An 18,016-nucleotide genomic window follows, 5' to 3' on the forward strand; every position below is an offset into this window, starting at 1 on the left:
ATTTTCAACATATTTCAACCATTTTTTGATAATTTTAATATTCTGTTTTTTAAAAACTTAAATTTTTTGAATTTTTAAAAATTTTTTGAAGTTTACGAAAAATTAAAACTTTTGTAATTTTTTATAAAGTTTTAAAAGTTTTCATTTTGAAATTAAATTTTTTCCCATAATTTTTTTATTAAATTTTTCATTACTTTCATATATTCAGTAAATACAACATACAATTTAATTTTTATGAAATTATTTTTTTTTTCGTCTCTTTTAATAAATTTTGAAAATGCTTAAAAAACTCTCAAAATAAAAAATTTTTCAGTTTTGCTTTTTTTTGAATTGCATAAAACAAAATCGGAGTATGGAGCTTTTTTGATTTTTTATCACCCTGTGACGTCTCTCATCGTTTGTCGCAAGTCTTTGTAATATAAGTGACGCCAGAGAAGCAAAATAAAGAAAAATGGTAAGAAAATCCGTGAAATACTTGAAAATTTCGGATCAAAACAGCGGATAAGTGTTTTGCAAATGCCTTTGATGCATAATTCGAAAAAATCTTTGGAAAAAAACACGTATTTCCACGTTAAAATGTATTAAAAACAATCGCATATTTTGATGCCTTCATATTTTCTGTACCTATTTATACATATGCGTATATGTATTTACTACTTTGTGCATATAGAAAAAAAAAAATAATAAATCATGATTCTTATTCGAAAAATCCCTCTTTTTAGGCGGATGAGACGAAGAATAACGTTGATACCAAATCTGCCGAAGACGAGAAGAAGGTAGAGGAAGAAGAAAATCCCAAAAAAACAGAAGAAGGTGAGAAATTCATTGTAGAGCAGTTGTTTGGAATGCTGAGTGACATTGTGCATGTGTCGCGTTCGATTCCCGGAAAAAAAATGCCATTAAATTTGATAAGAATTTTCTCTTTACCCTTGACCGATGTTCTCAAACTGACTTTTTCGATGAGTTAGTTTGTTGGTAAAATCAAGGAACATTAATTTCTCAGTCCATTCATTTACAACGTACATCAGTGTTGCATCTGATTCCAACAGAGAAAACAAATTTTTACCCAAAAAGTCATTCACGATTTCTAAAATGAGACTTTTTTACACATTTTTTTTTTAGCGAAAGAAGATGAAAAGGATGAAAAAGCAAAAAATGGTGAACAAGCGGATGCAAAATCTGGCGACGAAGATGCAAAAGACGAAGAAAAATCCGACGGGGGAGACGAAGAAGATGAAGAGAAAGAAAAGAAAAAGGCTCCGGTAACTCCAAAGAAACCCTTACCGACTTTCAAAGGCAAAGGCAAACATTTGACGGATATTGAACTGATCGATGTCAACATCACAAACACCAAAGCAGACCATTTGTCTGTTCTGCATTCTATCGTTTACGAAGATCCGGGCAACATTAAGTTCATTAAGAAGAATTTGCGACGTTTTAATGGATTTGATTTCGATGCAAAATCTGAAGAGTATACACGTCGATTGGAAGCAGCGAAGAAATACGAACAAAGTAAACTCGCATTGATTGCCGACGTGTTATTGCTCAACGACAAAGGCACCGTAGATGAGTTAAGTGAACGCATTTTGACATTCCTCTTGAAGCCCGAAGGCGGAAAAGCAAAAGCAGATGACAATTCGGAGGAAGATGAAGAAGCCGAAGAGGAAGAAGAAGATGAGGAAAAACCTGCGAAGAAAGCGAAACGCCCTGAACCGAAAAAAGCCGCAAGTCGATCATCTGCAGGGCGCCCTCAACGCGCAACAGCAGGAAGAAACTCTTCAAAGTTATCTTCATACGTTGACTATGAATCGGATGAGGAAGAAGAAGAAGTGCCCGCTGTCAAACGTAAACGCGGGAAGAACGACTCTGATAGCGGATCAGATTACAACCCTTCAGCAGGCAGCGATTCGGATGCCGGAAAGAAAAAAGGCAGTAGAGCATCAGCTCGTGGCGCCGGAAGACGTAGTAGATACGATGAGAGTGAATCCGAAGAAGAGGAATCTGAGGATATCAGTGATGAGGATTTCAGTGAAGTAAGTCCTGAAAAAAAAAACTCAAAAAATCATTAAAATTCTGATGAAAATCTTTTGTACATTACAGGAAGAAGCTCCGAAAAGAAAAAGACAACGCACTGCACCCCCATCACGCGGAAGAAGTGCTCGTCAATCAGCACGCAAACGTCGACGTGATAGTTATTCTGACGAAGAAGAATCTGAAGAAGTCAGTGAATTCAGTGAAGATGATGATAGTGATGCACCCAAAAAATCCAAGGGATCAAAAGGCAAAGCAAATAATAAAGCTTCAGCGGGAAGAGGTATTTTCTCTTGGAAATGCTTTAGATTTGAAAAATCTAATTTAAAATTCTCTTACAGGTCGCCCAAAACGTGGATCAGGCAAGAAAAAGGCCAAGGAAGTATCATCTGAAGAAGAGGAAGATGATGTCGAAGATGAAGAAGAAGATGACGATGAACCATTAGCCTCTAAAAAGAAAGGAGGATATCCAACAGTATGTATTTATAACCTTTTTCCAAAAAAAAAAAGTTTGAAATTGAAGTCGAAAAATGTTATTTATAGGACGAAGAAATTCGAAAATACTTGAAAGAAGTACTTGACGATGCAGATTTGGAGGAAATAACAATGAAAACTGTATGCAAAAAGGTAAATTTTCTTCTTAATATCACAAAAAATTCAATTATAATCGATAATAATTTCCTCAGGTGTACGCAAAATACCCCGAACATGATTTAACATCCAAAAAAGATTTTATCAAGGCTACAGTCAAATCGGTATGTCATAAAATTTATTTCAATTTGTCCATAAACTAACATTTCCTTTGTACTTTTAGCTAATTGCCACATAAATAATACATACACACAAAAAGCTACAGTCGTAAACATACAAAAAATATTAAGGTGAAAAATTTAAGGATAACTGCAGAAGAAGAAAATGTGTCGTAATTTTGTATAATGATTAACAGAATTGCTTACTACCACTTATCAGATATAGTCCTTACAATTAATTTCTCAATGTAAACGTAGAATTATTTCGTTCAAAACACAGAAACATTAAGAAGGGAGCTCAAAAACTTTCAATATCTGCCTTGAGTACAAATAACAAAAATACAAAAAAAAAATATTCAAAGAAAATTTATAAATACGATGAAAAATTCCAAACAAAAATTTAGAAATGTAAGACAAAATTTATTTTCTTGGTCAAATTGGCTTAAGGGCAGACATTTTTACACATATAAAAGAGCAAACTACATCATTTTTTTTCATTTCAAAACATAAAAATAGTCATGTAAAGGATAAAAATTCAGAATTAATTGGATTTTAAGTGTACATTCACAAAAAAAAAAACAGTTTAATATTAATAGTAACAATAATCAAGCATGTTCTTTTCTGTGTGTCGTTGTATAAACTAACAACTTTCGTCGATTTCGAGAAACTTGATAATATGTTTATTAATTTTAGGACGCATTTAACTTCTTCATTTCTTGCTAAAGTTATAAATAATTATAAGAGAAAGAAAAAAAAATTGTAAATTTATTATTTTTCGTTCGGGTACAAATGGCACAAGATTCGAACTTGGTTAGCACGTTTAAACAGAAAAAAAATCGTAAATGTAATTGTCAAATTATATTGATTCAAAAATAATATGAAAATAAATAATTATGATAAAAATTAAATTTAAAAATGTCTCTTTATTTATTTTTCTCATTTTTTTTTTTACTTTTATTTATCGTAAGATTTTTTTCCAAAACACGAGTTTCATCAACTTTGTATCCTCAGCATTGATTTGAACTATTGATTGATCTATTTTAACATTTTGAGATAAAATTACAACTTTCGAAAAACTTTAGAAAAATTATTTTTTGAATTTTTAGGCCGCTCCAAATGAAACTCAATAGTTTTGTCCGATGCCCCATTTTAAATTCGAAAATCCAATGGGGCAAAATAAAAAAAAAGTTAAAAATTTTATCAAAAATTACCGATTTTTGGTGTATTTTCATAATTTTTCAACAAATTTTCAAGAAAATTTTTCAAATTTTTAATAATTTTTGTATTCAAAATCGTATTTCAACATAAAATTTTCTTTAAAAAAAAATTCATGAATATTTTGACAGTTAATTTTTTGATTTTCATTTTTTTTTCAATTTTAATTTTTAAAACTTTTTTATTTTAAATCAATTTTTAATACACAAATATCAATGTAAGAAAACTCAAAACAACTAAAATATTTTTAATCGATTAAAAATTTTTAAGAAATTTGGTAATTTGTATGAAAAAAAGCATTTCAAAATTTTTTATTTTTTTTTGCCCCCCCCAATTTTATTTCAAAAATTTTGGACAAAAATTGAGATTCATTTGGAGCGGCCTAACTTATTTTTTTTAAATTATGGATTTCCAAATAGTAACGTGGATTTCAAATTTAAAGCTTTGAATTAACGTGAGTAAATTGTCAGCCATAAATCCGTAAACAAACACTTTTCTTTTTGTTTCGACTAATTATGGCTTTTTTTCACAAATCTTTCTGATTTTTGCATTTAATCCCACGTAATGTCGCTCAAGCAAGAACCTGAAGAAGAAGTCCCTCTCGACGAGTGCCAATTTTTCGACGAACCGCCCGAAGAGATTGAATACGAGTTTGTACCTCGTACCCATGATGATGAAGAGGAAGAACAACGACCTGCGAAACGTTCAAAAACGGGAGGAAGCGCAACCCGAAGAGTCTACCATAACGAAGTTGAGCGTCAACGACGGAACAAAATCAATACTTGGATCACGGAGCTCGGAAAACTCGTAATGGATGACGATGATGACGACACGAAACAACCTGCGCTCTCGAAGATTCAAATTTTGGAGAAAGCTTGTCAGCAATTGGAGATGATTAAGAAGCGAAATCGTGAAGTACGATTCGATCTGAAACGAGCCGAATGTGAGTTGCGAATGCTGAGATCAGAGAATGAAAAGTTGAAGAAAGAATTAAATAAGACAGCTAAATGATACAAAAATTATGGAATAAATGAACGTAAATGTAGGAAAAGAAACGATGTTTTTCTCTTTTTTTTTTTTTTTTTGATGTTTTATTAGAAGATTCTCTAAAAAGATCGGCTTTAGAGAATTACAAATTGGATTTGTAGTTGTACAACAAACATGTTTATTTGTTTACTTTTTCTTGGATACACCAACAGTACGCCCACGTCGGCCTGTTGTTTTGGTGTGTTGACCACGAACACGAAGACCCCAATAATGACGCATACCGCGATGAGCACGGATTTTCTTCAATCGCTCCAAATCTTCACGCAATTTTGAGTCGACGTTCGATGAGGTCAATTGCGAATATTTGCCGTCAATGATATCCTTTTGTCTGTTCAAGAACCAATCGGGGATTTTGTATTGACGAGGGTTCGAGATGATCGTGACGATTTTCTCAACCTGCAATGAAAAGCATTTTAATAAATCACTTTTCGAAAAGTTTTTCGAGTAAACTTACCTCTTCATCAGTGCATTCTCCTGCGCGTTTGTTTTGGTCAACATCAGCTTTCTTCAAGACAACATTGGCATAACGACGTCCTACACCCTTGATGGCAGTCATGGCGATGGGAACTTTGCGTTTACCATCGATGTTCGTGCTCATAACACGAAGAATATGTTGAAACTTCTCTGGGATTACGAGAGACTGAAAAAAGAATCAAAAAAATTAACATCGTGTACATATGCCATACACATTCGTACACAAAAACTCCACGCGAACGCATGGCAAGTTGTCACAATCCGAATGTATTTGTGTGAATTTTCCGCATTTACTGTGCTTTTCCGTCGAAAATTTCATCACACATCGCAGCAATCGAATTCCGCGAAACTTTTCCATGCATTTTCACGGGAGTTTTCGCACTTCTTACCATTTTAAATCAAATTTAATCCGAATTGAAGTCAATCTTCAGTAAGAGACTGTCGGGAAAAGAGCGAGAAACGTCAAAAAATGACACATCTTGACAAATGTCATCGTGCAAAATTCAGGGGGGCGAGATTCAAAGACATCTATGAGACGAATTGAGGGGTCAAAACAATGATATCAAGACGATAAGATAAAAATTGAACTTTATTACCTGATTTTCCGTGTTGAATTACGTGTCGTCTTTTCTTCATAGTCAACTAAAAAACAAGAAAAATGAGTGAAATTGATGGAAATACAATTTTAGCCCAAAGTCTCAAAGAACAGGTATTCTTTTAAATTCATTCAGTTCAATTAAAAAAGTTCAAAGTCCTTTTTCTTCCAAATTAGGGAATTGAATATGTTTTCGGTATCATTGGATATCCCGTGATCGAACTTTCGATGGCAATGCAAGCTGCTGGTTTAAAGTACATTGGAATGAGAAATGAACAATCAGCTTGTTATGCGGCTCAAGCAATTGGATATCTTACAGGAACGCCGGGTGTTTGTTTAGTTGTTTCGGGACCCGGATTGTTGCACGTTTGCGGAGGAATGGGAAATGCTCAAGCGAATTGTTGGCCCTTGATTGTCATTGGAGGATCAACATCACAAGATCACGAAGGAATTGGAGGTTTTCAAGAATGCCCTCAAGTTGAAATTAGTCGACCTTATTGTAAATACGCTGCAAGACCTCCAGGTCCTACGCTTATTCCGTTACACGTTGAAAAAGCTGTTCGTTTAGCTAAATACGGGCGCCCCGGCGCTTGTTATCTCGACTTTCCGGGCACACTTTTAGCCGGAAAGGCATTAGAAACGTCAATTCCCAAACAATATACTCATCCAAAAGCGCCCGTTATTTTTCCTGATCCAAAACACGTTGAAGATACGGTAAATTTGTTGTTGAAGGCGAAAAATCCGCTTGTTATTGTGGGAAAAGGAGCTGCTTATGCACACGCTGAAACAACAATTCGTCAATTAATTCATCAGACAAATCTTCCTTTTCTCGCAACTCCAATGGGAAAAGGCGTTGTCCCCGACGAAGATCCTCAATGTGTTGCTTCTGCACGTACCTTGGCGTTACAAAAAGCTGATGTCATTTTGTTGCTCGGAGCTCGTTTGAATTGGATTCTTCATTTTGGGCGCCCTCCGCGATTTAATCCCGACGTGAAAGTCATTCAAGCTGACATTCATCCCGAAGAACTTCACAATAGCATTTTGTGTGCTGTTGGCGTACAAACTGACTTAAATCCATTCGTGCAACAATTGATCGAAAAATTGTCAAAACACAGATACCGCTTCCAAAGCAACGAGCCATGGTATAAAGAACTTCTCGAAAAATGCGATAAAAATAAAAAAGCTGTTGCTGCAATGAGCAAAGACATTCGGACTCCGTTGAATTATTACGCTGTCTTTCATCATTTGCAAAATGTGATTCCAAAAGATGCAATTATTGTTTCAGAAGGCGCAAATACGATGGATATTGGAAGAACAATGTTACACAATAAACTTCCTCGACATCGTTTGGATGCAGGAACATTTGGAACAATGGGCGTAGGACCTGGATTTGCCATTGCTTCAGGTATTTCCGAAAATTTCTTTAAAGGTGTTCCAAAAACATTTTCCATCATTTTTCAAAAAATCAATTTTTTTTTTTAGAAAAATATTTCGAGAAACCTTTATTAATTTTTGATTGATTCCAAGCTTAAGAATCATCAAATATGCTTTCAAAATGAAATTTACGTATTTTTTATTTTTCAATTTTCAAGCTTAAGAACCATTCAAAAGACATCCAAAGGCATTTTTCATAACTTTTGTTCAATTTCAAGCTTAAAAATCATCAAATATGCTTTCAAAATAAAAATTACGTTTTTTTACGTTTTTTCATATCTTTTAATTTTTATTATTTTCATTTTAGCTCTCTTCTGTCGAGACTACATGCCCGGCAAAAAGGTAATTTGTGTCGAAGGCGATTCAGCTTTTGGATTTTCTGGCATGGAAATTGAAACAATGGTTCGTTATCAACTACCAATCGTCATTGTTGTTGTAAATAATGGAGGAATTTACGGCGGATTTGATCAAGAAACGTACAAAGATATCCGCTCAATGGGCGATTTGACGCAAGTTACTCCTCCAAGTGCCTTAACCGTTGAAACGCATTACGAAAACATGATGAAAATGTTTGGGCTTGAAGGGTTTTTCGTGCGAGAGATTCCCGAATTGGAAAAATCTGTCAAAGAAGCGTTAACATACACAGACAAACCAACAATCATCAATGTGATTATCAATCCATCTGCTGACAGGAAACCACAAGCCTTTAGTTGGTTAACAGAGTCAAAATTATAAATACATCATGCGATAAGAGGCGTTTTTAGTAACGGAAACATTCCAGGTTGTGGGAAAAGATGCAATAAAAAACATATTTTTTTACTCGGGTGCTCGAAACCATTTTATTTTCAATCAAAAATGCGAGAAATTTATTTCCTAATTAAGTTTTGATCCACCGTATTGGTCATTTTAAGTATTTTAAAAGTAGAAGTACGTAAGGAATTACATATTTTGGAATTCTTTTGAAGATCCATTCAACATGAGAACATCGGGATTTTCTTGTTCGAATTTTGTGGGTTCTCGTTCGCGTTCTTCGGCATTCCATTCGCCAAATTTGCTGTTCATGACATCAGGAAGGCCTTTTTTTGCCTCATCTTCTGCATTTTTGTCACGTGTTGCGAATTTCGTGAACATATTGCTGTACAATTTCTTTTCCTTCTTCTTGTATTCGGCAATGTGATGTTTTGCGATCGTTATTTGGTTCTGAGCTGCCTTGTTGTTTGGTTCAACTTCAAGTATGGCGTTGAAATCGGCAATTGCTTGTTCAAAATCTTGCGTTGTGATTCGTACCATGCCTCGACGATAAAGAGCTTTTACGTTTTTAGGATCCAATTCCAGAACTTTGTTGCAATTGGCAAACACTTCGTCGTTATTGTTTTGCTTCTGATACAAAAGTGAGAGATTTGAATGCACGGCTATTTGTAATTGCTTGACAGCGTCAGTTTCGTTCACAAATCCTGTCAAATAACCCTTGGCACGATTATACTTCTTCAAAGCAAGAAGCAATTTTGATTCTTTCAAGTATTTGTTGCCTTGTTCCTTGAGCAAAGTTGCTTGTTCGAGTTTTTCAGCGTCATCGAGCTCCCATGAATTCTTTACTTTTTCAAAAGTTAACAACTCGACTTCGTAATTAACTGTTGCTCCAGCAGGAATTCCAAATTCCTTGTTGCCTTCAGCTCCAAATGCGTACTCTGCGGCAATTTCCAATCGACTTTTCTCGCCTTCCTTGAACTTTTCGAGTGCAATTTCGACACCATCGACAATGTTTTGTTCCAATCCTTCGCCAATATTGAATTCAACTTCGCGTTCTTCGAAAACTCGACCTTCGTATGTTCCCTTCAACTTGATTTTCACGAAAGACCCTTCTTTGGGAGATCCTTTTTTCGTGCCCTTGACAATTGTGTAACGAATAATTCCATCGCTTTTGCGAGGACTCAAATCTTCTCCCTTCCATCCGAGCAATTCGAGTTCAAAAAGCAATGTAGCATTTGGGGGAATGTTTGGAGGGGAGCCTGCTTCGCCATAAGCGTATTCTGAACCGCATGTTAAAACGCACTTTTCTCCTTTTTTCATCGAAGCAACTCCCATGTCAAAAGCCTTGATAACGCTTCCTTTGCCCAAATCAAACTCAAAAGGCTCATTTCGCTCAACAGACGAGTCGAATTGTGTTCCATTCGTCAGTTTGCCGGTGTAATGCAACGAAACACGACATCCATCTGCACATGACAACAACTAATTAGGACAAAAAATTAAAATAAAAATTTGAATAATTTCTCACCTTGAGGTGTTTCGTCTCCTTCTCCTTCCTTCAGAATCAACTTTGAAACTCTTCCATCGCCAGAAAGGTCGATTTCTCCCTCTTTTAGTTCAATTTTTGAAACTTCCTCAATCGATTTTTCTTCAGACATTTTGTTTGAGTTGTTTTTTTCGTTCTTTCTTTTTGACTTGAATTAAATGTTAAACAGTGAATATTTCTCTATGACTTCCGTTTGGTTTGAATTCGTAACCTTTAATGCGAACTGGATAATTAATAAAAGAAATTTCTGGAATTTTCGATCCGTTCTTCACTCGATTCTCAACCTAGTTGAAATTTCTTCGTTCTCGTTTAAGCCTACCAAGCATTTCGATTGTTTCAGTCGGTATTGTTTACAAAATAATCAACGAAAAGTTGAAAAAACAAAGGAAAAATTTTTAAATTTTATCGCGCAGATTCTTAAAAATGGCAAAACTTGTACCGTGAACTCAAAAAGCGCGTAAAAAATTATTAAAATTGATTGAAATTCTTTAAAAAGTAGTTCTAACAAGGTAAGAAGACAGTGTGAAGGTCGTCGCAAAAATTACGAGTTTTCTTATTTTTAGAATTTTGGGTCAAAAATGATGCAACAAAGATTTTCAATTGTCGAATACTATGGCGAAGGTCCGGGACATCGTTGCGGATATTGCAAAAGTTCATCGACAAGCTTGTCGCACGGTAATTTCTTATCAATTTTGCAAATTTGATGAATCATGCCAAAATTTTACATTTTTTCCTCAAAAGGAATGTGGAGTCATATACTCACAGCGCAAGATTATCAAGACTTGATAAATCGCGGTTGGCGTCGTTCCGGGAAATATTGCTACAAACCGAATAATAAGAGAACTTGTTGTCCATTGTACACGATAAAGTGCGATGCAATTAACTTCAAATTGAGCAAAACACACAAGAAAATCCTAAAAAGGATGAACAAATTCTTACGAGATGGAAGCAAAAATGTACAAGACGAAGATAAAAATGCAGAAAAACGACAAGATACGGAACGAGAAGATAACGCTGATGGGCATGAAATGTTTATGCAACCAAATAAAGCTCCCGTTACGCTTTGTTCGATGAATGAAATAACGGAAATGGATTGCGGAGATGTTCCTGTTGAAGTGTCAAAGACGACAACTCAAAAAAGTGAAGTTACGCCATCGAAAAATCAACAAGAAATTAATGCAACAAAAGGACCTGATCCAAATAAACCAATTTGCAAGAAAGCAAAAGAGCTGCGACTTGAAAGGAAAATGGCAAAATTAGCGGAAAAGGGATTGACGATGCCTGAAGTTACGGGAAACGGTGTAAAAGCAAATCAAGAAAAAACTTTGGAACAGTTTCTCGCTGAAGAGCCCGTCGGAGCTAATGCTAAACACAAATTGAAGGTAAATGTTTCGCAAAAAAAAAGATTCTTTGTGACCTTTTTACTGAAAACCTTCCCCTCTGTCATTTCCAGTTGAAACTTATACCATCCAGTAAAGGGGTCACAGAGCAAGCTCTCGATTTGTACAAAAAATATCAAATTACGATACACAACGATTCGCCTTCGAAACTATCGGAAGCTGGATTTCGTCGATTTTTGTGTGAATCTCCGATCAAGGTAACATTCTTGAAATTTTTTTCCAATTTTTTTTTTTTAGTTTTCAATTGTTGCGGTTGACAGTAGCGAATATCGGAAGACACTTGAGACGGAGTTTGATTTGTACAAAAAGTATCAAACCATTGTGCATGACGATCCGCCATCTGACATCAGTGAATTCGAGGAGTTTTTGGTAGATAGTCCGTTGGAGGTAGAATTTTGGTTGAGTTTGTGTATTTTTGCTCTGTGTGATTTGAACCTCCCGGTTGATTCCCATCGAACATTTTATCCAAATTTTATTCAAAACCTTTTTTTTTCTTCAAATACCTGAAACCAATTTAATTTTTTGCCATATTTTTAGATACAAAAAGATGCTGATGCTCCTCCAATGGGATACGGATCTTTTCATCAACAGTATTGGCTTGACAATCGTTTGATTGCTGTTGCCGTTATTGATATTTTACCTCAATGCGTTAGTTCTGTGTACTTTTTCTATGACCCTGATTTCTCTTTTCTTTCGTTGGGCACGTACGCGAGTCTTCGTGAAATTGCATTAACACGCGAATTGCAAGCAACAACTTCTAGTCTCTCTAACTATTACATGGGATTTTACATTCATTCGTGCCCCAAAATGCGATACAAGGGAAAATTGTATCCATCGTACTTGCTGTGTCCCGAAACTTATACGTGGCATTTGTTGGATGACGCAATTCGAAAGCGTTTGGATGTCGAAAAGTATCAACGTTTCAATCCGAATGCTGATGCAACAGATCCCGAGGCCTTACAACAGAATGACATTTTGCTCACGAAAGTGCTTTACGGCAGAAATATCATGCATTATGGAACGTATGTTGATCATGCGGAAAAAGATGAAAGCGAAGAAGTTCGTGAATACGGAAATCTCATTGGAAGAAGTTGTTCACGCAGAATTGTCCTATTTAGAGGATAAACTCTTCTGTATTTGCTTACTTTAAACTTATATTGCAATTAAACACTAAATAAAAATGAAATAAAATCAAAAATTAAAAATATCACAACTTAGACTCGTGTATCTTCCGAATCCTTTTCCTTTTTCGTCTCAATTTCATTCCAACTTTGAATATTGGCAGTTCCGAATATCATGAAAATGATTGCCGTTATTATGTAGAAACCAGCTCCTACATAAAAAATTTTTCTCCATTGTTCATAAGTGTTCTAAAATTGAAAAATTATTTTTTTTTACTCAATTTCATATAAAAAGTAGGAAAATTTACCTCATATTGTGTGAAATATGCAACTAACAAAGGCGTTATGAATCCTGTTGTTGTTCCCGTAAAATTGATAATACCATAAAGAGTTCCCGCAAAGTTTGGCGCTAAATCTAAAAATAATTTTTTGATGAAAAATTATTTTTTTTTTTTTGTTTTCAATTGAAATAGGTGAATTACCCTGTGAATTTTGAAGACTCGTTTGTGTACTTGCTCCATTGAAGCCCAATGATAACGTCATCAATGCTACAGAGACATACGGATCATCAACAAATCCCATTCCGATCAAAAAACATGCTGGAATGATGTGTGCTGAAAGTAAAAATAAAAAATTTTGCGTGCATTTTGAAGTTACCAATTTAGATGTTATCGATAATGACAATCATTTTCATTCACATTTGTCATGAAAAGTCGATAGGAAGTAAAGATTGTGTATGCTTACAAAAAATAGTGAATGATTTTCTGATTGTTGTCACGGAAACGATGTTATTTCTTCGTAAATAGTCTCCGAATTCAGCGAATCCCAAACCAAAGAAGACTCTTGCGAGATGAGGTAATGCCGAGAGAAATCCCGCGTGCGATAATTTAAAGTTCAATACTTCGCTCATGTATTTTGGGGATGCTGTGAGTAAGAAGAACAATCCCCATAAGTTTCCGTAATGCAAAAAGAGCAACGCTAAGAATGGAATTGACGTTAAAATCTTGAAAAATGGAACAATTTGCTTTTCCGTTGAAACTGTATCGCCTAATGAGGTTGCAATGAGCTCTTTTTCCTTCTCACTGATGCGTGGATGTTTATCAGGTCGATCAGCAACAAGATATAACCAAAGCACAGCAATGACGAGAATGAAAATTGCAGGAATATAAAAAGCCCATATCCATCCGAGCGTTTCAATAATAACACCAACAACTGCCCATGTAATTACTGTTCCAAAATTCCCTCCTAATAGTGTGGCAACAAATTTTCCTTTTTCCTCTTTTGGAGCCCAACGTGATACGAGATTGTGCATTGCGGGATACATTACTCCCTGAAAAAATTGTTAATTAATTCGAAATTATTTCTGAAAAAAACTTTAGAACTTACTCCAACAAATCCAATGAGATATCGAATACCAAAGAGATACCAAAACGAGTACGAAGCCAACAACGGAGATAAAAACGTGAAGAACGCCGCAAAGATAAAAGACCAAAAAATCACATATCTTCCTCCAAACCATTCAGATAATGCTCCTCCAAACAACGAAGTCGTCAAATATCCCCAAAAATATGCTCCTAAAATCAATCCTTGATCGTGTGCATTCCATTCGTAACGAGGTCCATACTGAAAAACAAAAAAAAAAATGAAATAAAATTAATTTTTGACAAAAAAAAAAGAACTCACATCTGGCAAATCAGCTTCTGTTCCATTTTTCGATTCAGGCTCAACCATCGCTAAAATGTTTACCGACATGTTAACTCTCACCATATACGCGACAAAACACGACATGAACAACATGATGGCAACATTCAATCTCGCAGGAACTTTTTCTGCAGAAAAAAATGCAAATAGAAGTTATAAACGAGCTATATGGGTTTCCCTTTCACACTGTCAATAAATTTAAAGATAACCGCAATAAAGCAATTAAAAACGAGATTTAGATACAACTCGCGAAGGTTTCGATAAACTTAGAGTGCATTTGTACAAAAAAACCAAACGTTTCCATGAATTCTTTGAATTGAAGAAAAAATCCCATATGTTTTTAATATAATCAGTGTTAATTAAGTGCACGAGTGTAACAAATGTGACCAAAGCTTTAATCATGAATTTCCCTGTTTTACCGCATCATTTTTATTGATATTAGCTGAAGATCGCTAATTAGTCTTTAAATTGATTACTTTAGCAACATAAGCACAAATATGCGTCATTAATTTGTACAAATCAGTTGAAATGAGTCATGGGAAGAAATTTCTCACAAATAATGAATATTTAATAAATAATCAAAAAAAAATTAGAAAATAGTGAACGAAAGTGAATAACAGGAAATCCGTTATCAGGTTCTTGTTAAAAAAGGGAGAAATTATTTTAAAGGTCATTTGTCAATATTTTGCATTTAACAAACTTGATTTTGTTATTTTACTTTAATAATTGTTTTTCATAAATTTTAAAATGTATAGAGGAAATTTTTAATTATTTTTTTTAAACTAAGGCCGCTCCAAATGAAAATCAAAAATTAAGTCTAAAATTTTTGAAAATAAAATGGGGGGGGGGGCAAAATAAAAAAAAAGTTTTGAAATACTTTTTTCATACCAAATGACAAAATTTTATCAATTTTTGAGCGTTAAATAATATGTTTAATGCTTTTTTTACTATTTACTTTGAAATTTGCTTATTTAAAATAGATCTCAGAATATTCCATATTAAAAATTAAAGAAAAAAATTTCATAAAAAATAACTGTCAAAAAAATTTGAAAAAAAAAAATTTAATAATTTTATGAAAAATATTTTTAGAGAAAAAAAATTATGATAAAATATGATTTTTAAATCAAAAATTAAAATAAATTGAATACCGTAATCTACATAATGCTAAGAGAATTTAAAAATCTGTTCTCTTAACGAAAATGGAAGTCAAAATTCGTTCTCTTAACATTTTTTTGTTTCAAATTCTAATTTTTGAAAATTTTTAACTAAAACATTTGAAATTTCAACTAATTTTGTACTTTTATGTATTTTTATTTTAAAATTATCATTTTTGTGTCAAAAACATTTAAAAATACAACTAAAATTTGTTTTAAAAAATATTTAAAAATGTTAAAAATTTAAGAGAAATTGTTTTCTCTTAACTTCAAAATTAGCCTTCTCTTAATTTATCTACATTTTTTCGTTTCATTTGAATTTTAACGGTTTTTTTCTCTTAGCATTATGTAGATTACGGTATTTTTCAAAAATTTTTTGGAAATTTTTTCGAAAAATTATAAAAATACACCGAAAAACGGTCATCTTTAGTTAAATTTTTAACTTTTTTTTTATTTTGCCCCATTGGATTTTCGACTTTCAAAATGGGGCATCGGACTTTATTTTTGATTTTCATTTGGAGCGGCCTAACTTTTTATAAAATAATCAAAAAATTTGCTTACCAATAAGTCCTTGAACAGATGAAGGATACATCAGAAAAACCATTTTAAACCTTTTTTAAAGTTTTTTTAATTAAAATTTAAAAAAAACTTTCAAAATAACCTTTCACTTTTTTTTCGAAAAAGAAAATTTAAAAATAATTCACAAAACTTGTGTAATTAAAACCTTTAAAAACGTGAGCTGATCTTTAATTATCTTCTGTTTTTTTGCATTTTTTTTATATCACTCGTTATTACGTCAAACGATCCCCATACAAATATTTGTAAATTTTTCTTTTGTTTGCCAAATAAATATTTTGCCTTAAACTATCACAAATTGTCGTTTAACAGGCGTGACTGTCACCTTTTTTACAAAAAAATTTGCCCAAAAATTACAGATAATTAAACTTTTGGCATTTTTTTTTTGTCACGTTGAAGGCACTCGTTTAGAACGGGCTTTTTATCCCAGAAATTGACTGAAAACTATCAAAAAACGTGTTTGAGAGCACTTTTATTGTGTTATTGTTTCATTTATTTGAGCAAGTCTTAAATAATTTGTTTGAACAAAAAATAAATAAAAATAATAAATTTTCTGTCCTCACAGCTGTCGATCGCTTGACGAACTAAAATGTCATGTCGTTTTGCACAAAAATTTATATTTGATATGAGTGTGTGTTTTATCAGTTAGAGCTTCAACGTGTTTAAGGGTGAACGTGAATGTGTGTGCGAAAAAGCTCGTTTTGTAATACGAACACATGTGAATGTGTTCATACAGATAAAATGGATAAGCTTCGTGTTGGAAATAACGGCATGAAAATTAATATGGCGGGAAAAAATTCTTGAATTACAAATTATTCACAAAAAAATTAACTTTCCATATTTATGAAAATTTTTCATAAAAGTTTTTTTTTTCAAAATTTCAAAAATTTCTTTTTTCGCCTGTACATCGGAAACGCAAAATTTAGAAAAAGTCCAAAACAAAATTTGTTTCTAACATCAAAACCTTCATTTTGAGACGGAGAACCGTGATCTAGCTTAATTTTGAAAAATCGGTATGTGAGCCCTCATAATAAGAGGATTTTGACTTAAATTTTTTTTAATCAATTTTTTCGCTAACATCTTTAAATGGCTCCTGTACATCGAAAACGCAAAATTTAGAAAAAGTCCAAAATAAAAGTTGTTTCTAACATCAAAACCTTCATTTTGAGACGGAGAACCGTGATCTACAAAAGTTGAAAAAATTTTGAAAAATCGGTATGTGAGCCCGCATAATAAGAGGATTTTGACTTAAATTTTTTTAATCAATTTTTTTCGCTAACATCTTTAAATGGCTCCTGTACATCGAAAACGCAAAATTTAGAAAAAGTCCAAAACAAAAGTTTTTCTAACATCAAAAATCATTTTGAGACTAAGAACCGTGATCTATAATTTTGAAAAATCGGTATGTGAGCCCTCATAATAAGAGGATTTTTTCTTATTTTTTTTTTTTAATCAATTTTTTTCGCTAACATCTTTAAATGGCTCCTGTACATCGAAAACGCAAAATTTAGAAAAAGTCCAAAACAAAAGTTGTTTCTAACATCAAAACCTTCATTTTGAGACGGAGAACCGTGATCTAGCTTAATTTTGAAAAATCGGTATGTGAGCCCTCATAATAAAAGCATTTTGACTTAAATCAATTTTTTTCGCTAAAATCTTTAAATGGCTCCTGTACATCGAAAACTCAAAATTTAGAAAAAGTCCAAAACAAAAGTTGTTTCTAACATCAAAACCTTCATTTTGAGACGGAGAACCGTAGCTTAATTTTGAAAAATCGGTATGTGTTTAATAAGAGGATTTTGACTTAAAATTTTTTTCGCTAACATCTTTAAATGGCTCCTGTACATCGAAAACGCAAAATTTAGAAAAAGTCCAAAACAAAAGTTGTTTCTAACATCAAAACCTTCATTTTGAGACGGAGAACCGTGATCTAGCTTAATTTTGAAAAATCGGTATGTGAGCCCTCAAATAAGAGGATTTTGACTTAAATTTTTTTTAATCAATTTTTTTCGCTGAAACATCTTTAAATGGCTCCTGTACATCGAAAACGCAAAATTTAGAAAAAGTCCAAAACAAAAGTTGTTTCTAACATCAAAACCTTCATTTTGAGACGGAGAACCGTGATCTAGCTTAATTTTGAAAAATCGGTATGTGAGCCCTCATAATAAAAGGATTTTGACTTAAATTTTTTTTAATCAATTTTTTTCGCTAACATCTTTAAATGGC

General features: G+C 33.3%; 7 protein-coding genes across 8 annotated transcripts; 4 read left to right on the forward strand and 3 right to left on the reverse strand.

Moving 5' to 3' along the window:
- Positions 1-386: 386 nt before the first annotated feature.
- On the forward strand, positions 387-3,605 carry LOC134836456 (protein DEK-like). The gene is made up of 8 exons (XM_063851657.1): positions 387-454; positions 723-813; positions 1,123-2,033; positions 2,101-2,314; positions 2,373-2,506; positions 2,575-2,658; positions 2,718-2,786; positions 2,846-3,605. Exons 1-8 carry the CDS (start codon positions 452-454, stop codon positions 2,858-2,860), a joined length of 1,521 nt encoding a protein of 506 aa, XP_063707727.1. The 5' UTR covers positions 387-451; the 3' UTR covers positions 2,861-3,605.
- Positions 3,606-4,559: 954 nt separating this feature from the next.
- Positions 4,560-5,006, forward strand: LOC134836455 (upstream stimulatory factor 2-like). The gene has a single exon (XM_063851656.1). The coding sequence runs from the start codon at positions 4,560-4,562 to the stop codon at positions 5,004-5,006; it is 447 nt and encodes a 148-aa protein (XP_063707726.1).
- Positions 5,007-5,136: 130 nt separating this feature from the next.
- LOC134836451 (small ribosomal subunit protein uS13) lies at positions 5,137-6,004 on the reverse strand. Its single transcript, XM_063851651.1, has 3 exons — positions 5,906-6,004; positions 5,497-5,682; positions 5,137-5,438 (listed from the first exon to the last, which is right to left on the reverse strand). The coding sequence occupies exons 1-3, from the start codon at positions 5,906-5,908 to the stop codon at positions 5,169-5,171; spliced, it is 459 nt and encodes a 152-aa protein (XP_063707721.1). The 5' UTR covers positions 5,909-6,004; the 3' UTR covers positions 5,137-5,168.
- A 39-nt stretch (positions 6,005-6,043) lies between these two features.
- On the forward strand, positions 6,044-8,398 carry LOC134836448 (2-hydroxyacyl-CoA lyase 1-like). Its single transcript, XM_063851649.1, has 3 exons — positions 6,044-6,225; positions 6,289-7,516; positions 7,853-8,398. The coding sequence occupies exons 1-3, from the start codon at positions 6,175-6,177 to the stop codon at positions 8,278-8,280; spliced, it is 1,707 nt and encodes a 568-aa protein (XP_063707719.1). The 5' UTR covers positions 6,044-6,174; the 3' UTR covers positions 8,281-8,398.
- Positions 8,370-10,111, reverse strand: LOC134836450 (FK506-binding protein 59-like). The gene is made up of 2 exons (XM_063851650.1): positions 9,821-10,111; positions 8,370-9,758 (listed from the first exon to the last, which is right to left on the reverse strand). Exons 1-2 carry the CDS (start codon positions 9,948-9,950, stop codon positions 8,485-8,487), a joined length of 1,404 nt encoding a protein of 467 aa, XP_063707720.1. The 5' UTR covers positions 9,951-10,111; the 3' UTR covers positions 8,370-8,484.
- Positions 10,112-10,209: 98 nt separating this feature from the next.
- Positions 10,210-12,443, forward strand: LOC134836461 (arginyl-tRNA--protein transferase 1-like). Of its 2 annotated transcripts, none has more exons than XM_063851663.1 (5): positions 10,210-10,347; positions 10,402-10,513; positions 10,580-11,220; positions 11,292-11,435; positions 11,776-12,443. In XM_063851663.1, exons 2-5 carry the CDS (start codon positions 10,417-10,419, stop codon positions 12,361-12,363), a joined length of 1,470 nt encoding a protein of 489 aa, XP_063707733.1. In that variant the 5' UTR covers positions 10,210-10,347; positions 10,402-10,416; the 3' UTR covers positions 12,364-12,443. The 2 variants fall into 2 exon arrangements, with proteins under 2 accessions (XP_063707733.1, XP_063707732.1); XM_063851662.1 differs by lacking the exon at positions 11,292-11,435 and adding an exon at positions 11,476-11,625.
- LOC134836462 (sialin-like) lies at positions 12,333-15,959 on the reverse strand. The gene is made up of 7 exons (XM_063851664.1): positions 15,776-15,959; positions 14,043-14,188; positions 13,746-13,982; positions 13,104-13,689; positions 12,842-12,973; positions 12,668-12,774; positions 12,333-12,608 (listed from the first exon to the last, which is right to left on the reverse strand). Exons 1-7 carry the CDS (start codon positions 15,816-15,818, stop codon positions 12,453-12,455), a joined length of 1,407 nt encoding a protein of 468 aa, XP_063707734.1. The 5' UTR covers positions 15,819-15,959; the 3' UTR covers positions 12,333-12,452.
- Positions 15,960-18,016: the final 2,057 nt, after the last annotated feature.

Source organism: Culicoides brevitarsis, unplaced genomic scaffold (genome assembly GCF_036172545.1).
Source record: "Culicoides brevitarsis isolate CSIRO-B50_1 unplaced genomic scaffold, AGI_CSIRO_Cbre_v1 contig_32, whole genome shotgun sequence".
In the NCBI taxonomy this organism is placed as follows: Eukaryota; Metazoa; Arthropoda; class Insecta; order Diptera; family Ceratopogonidae; genus Culicoides; species Culicoides brevitarsis.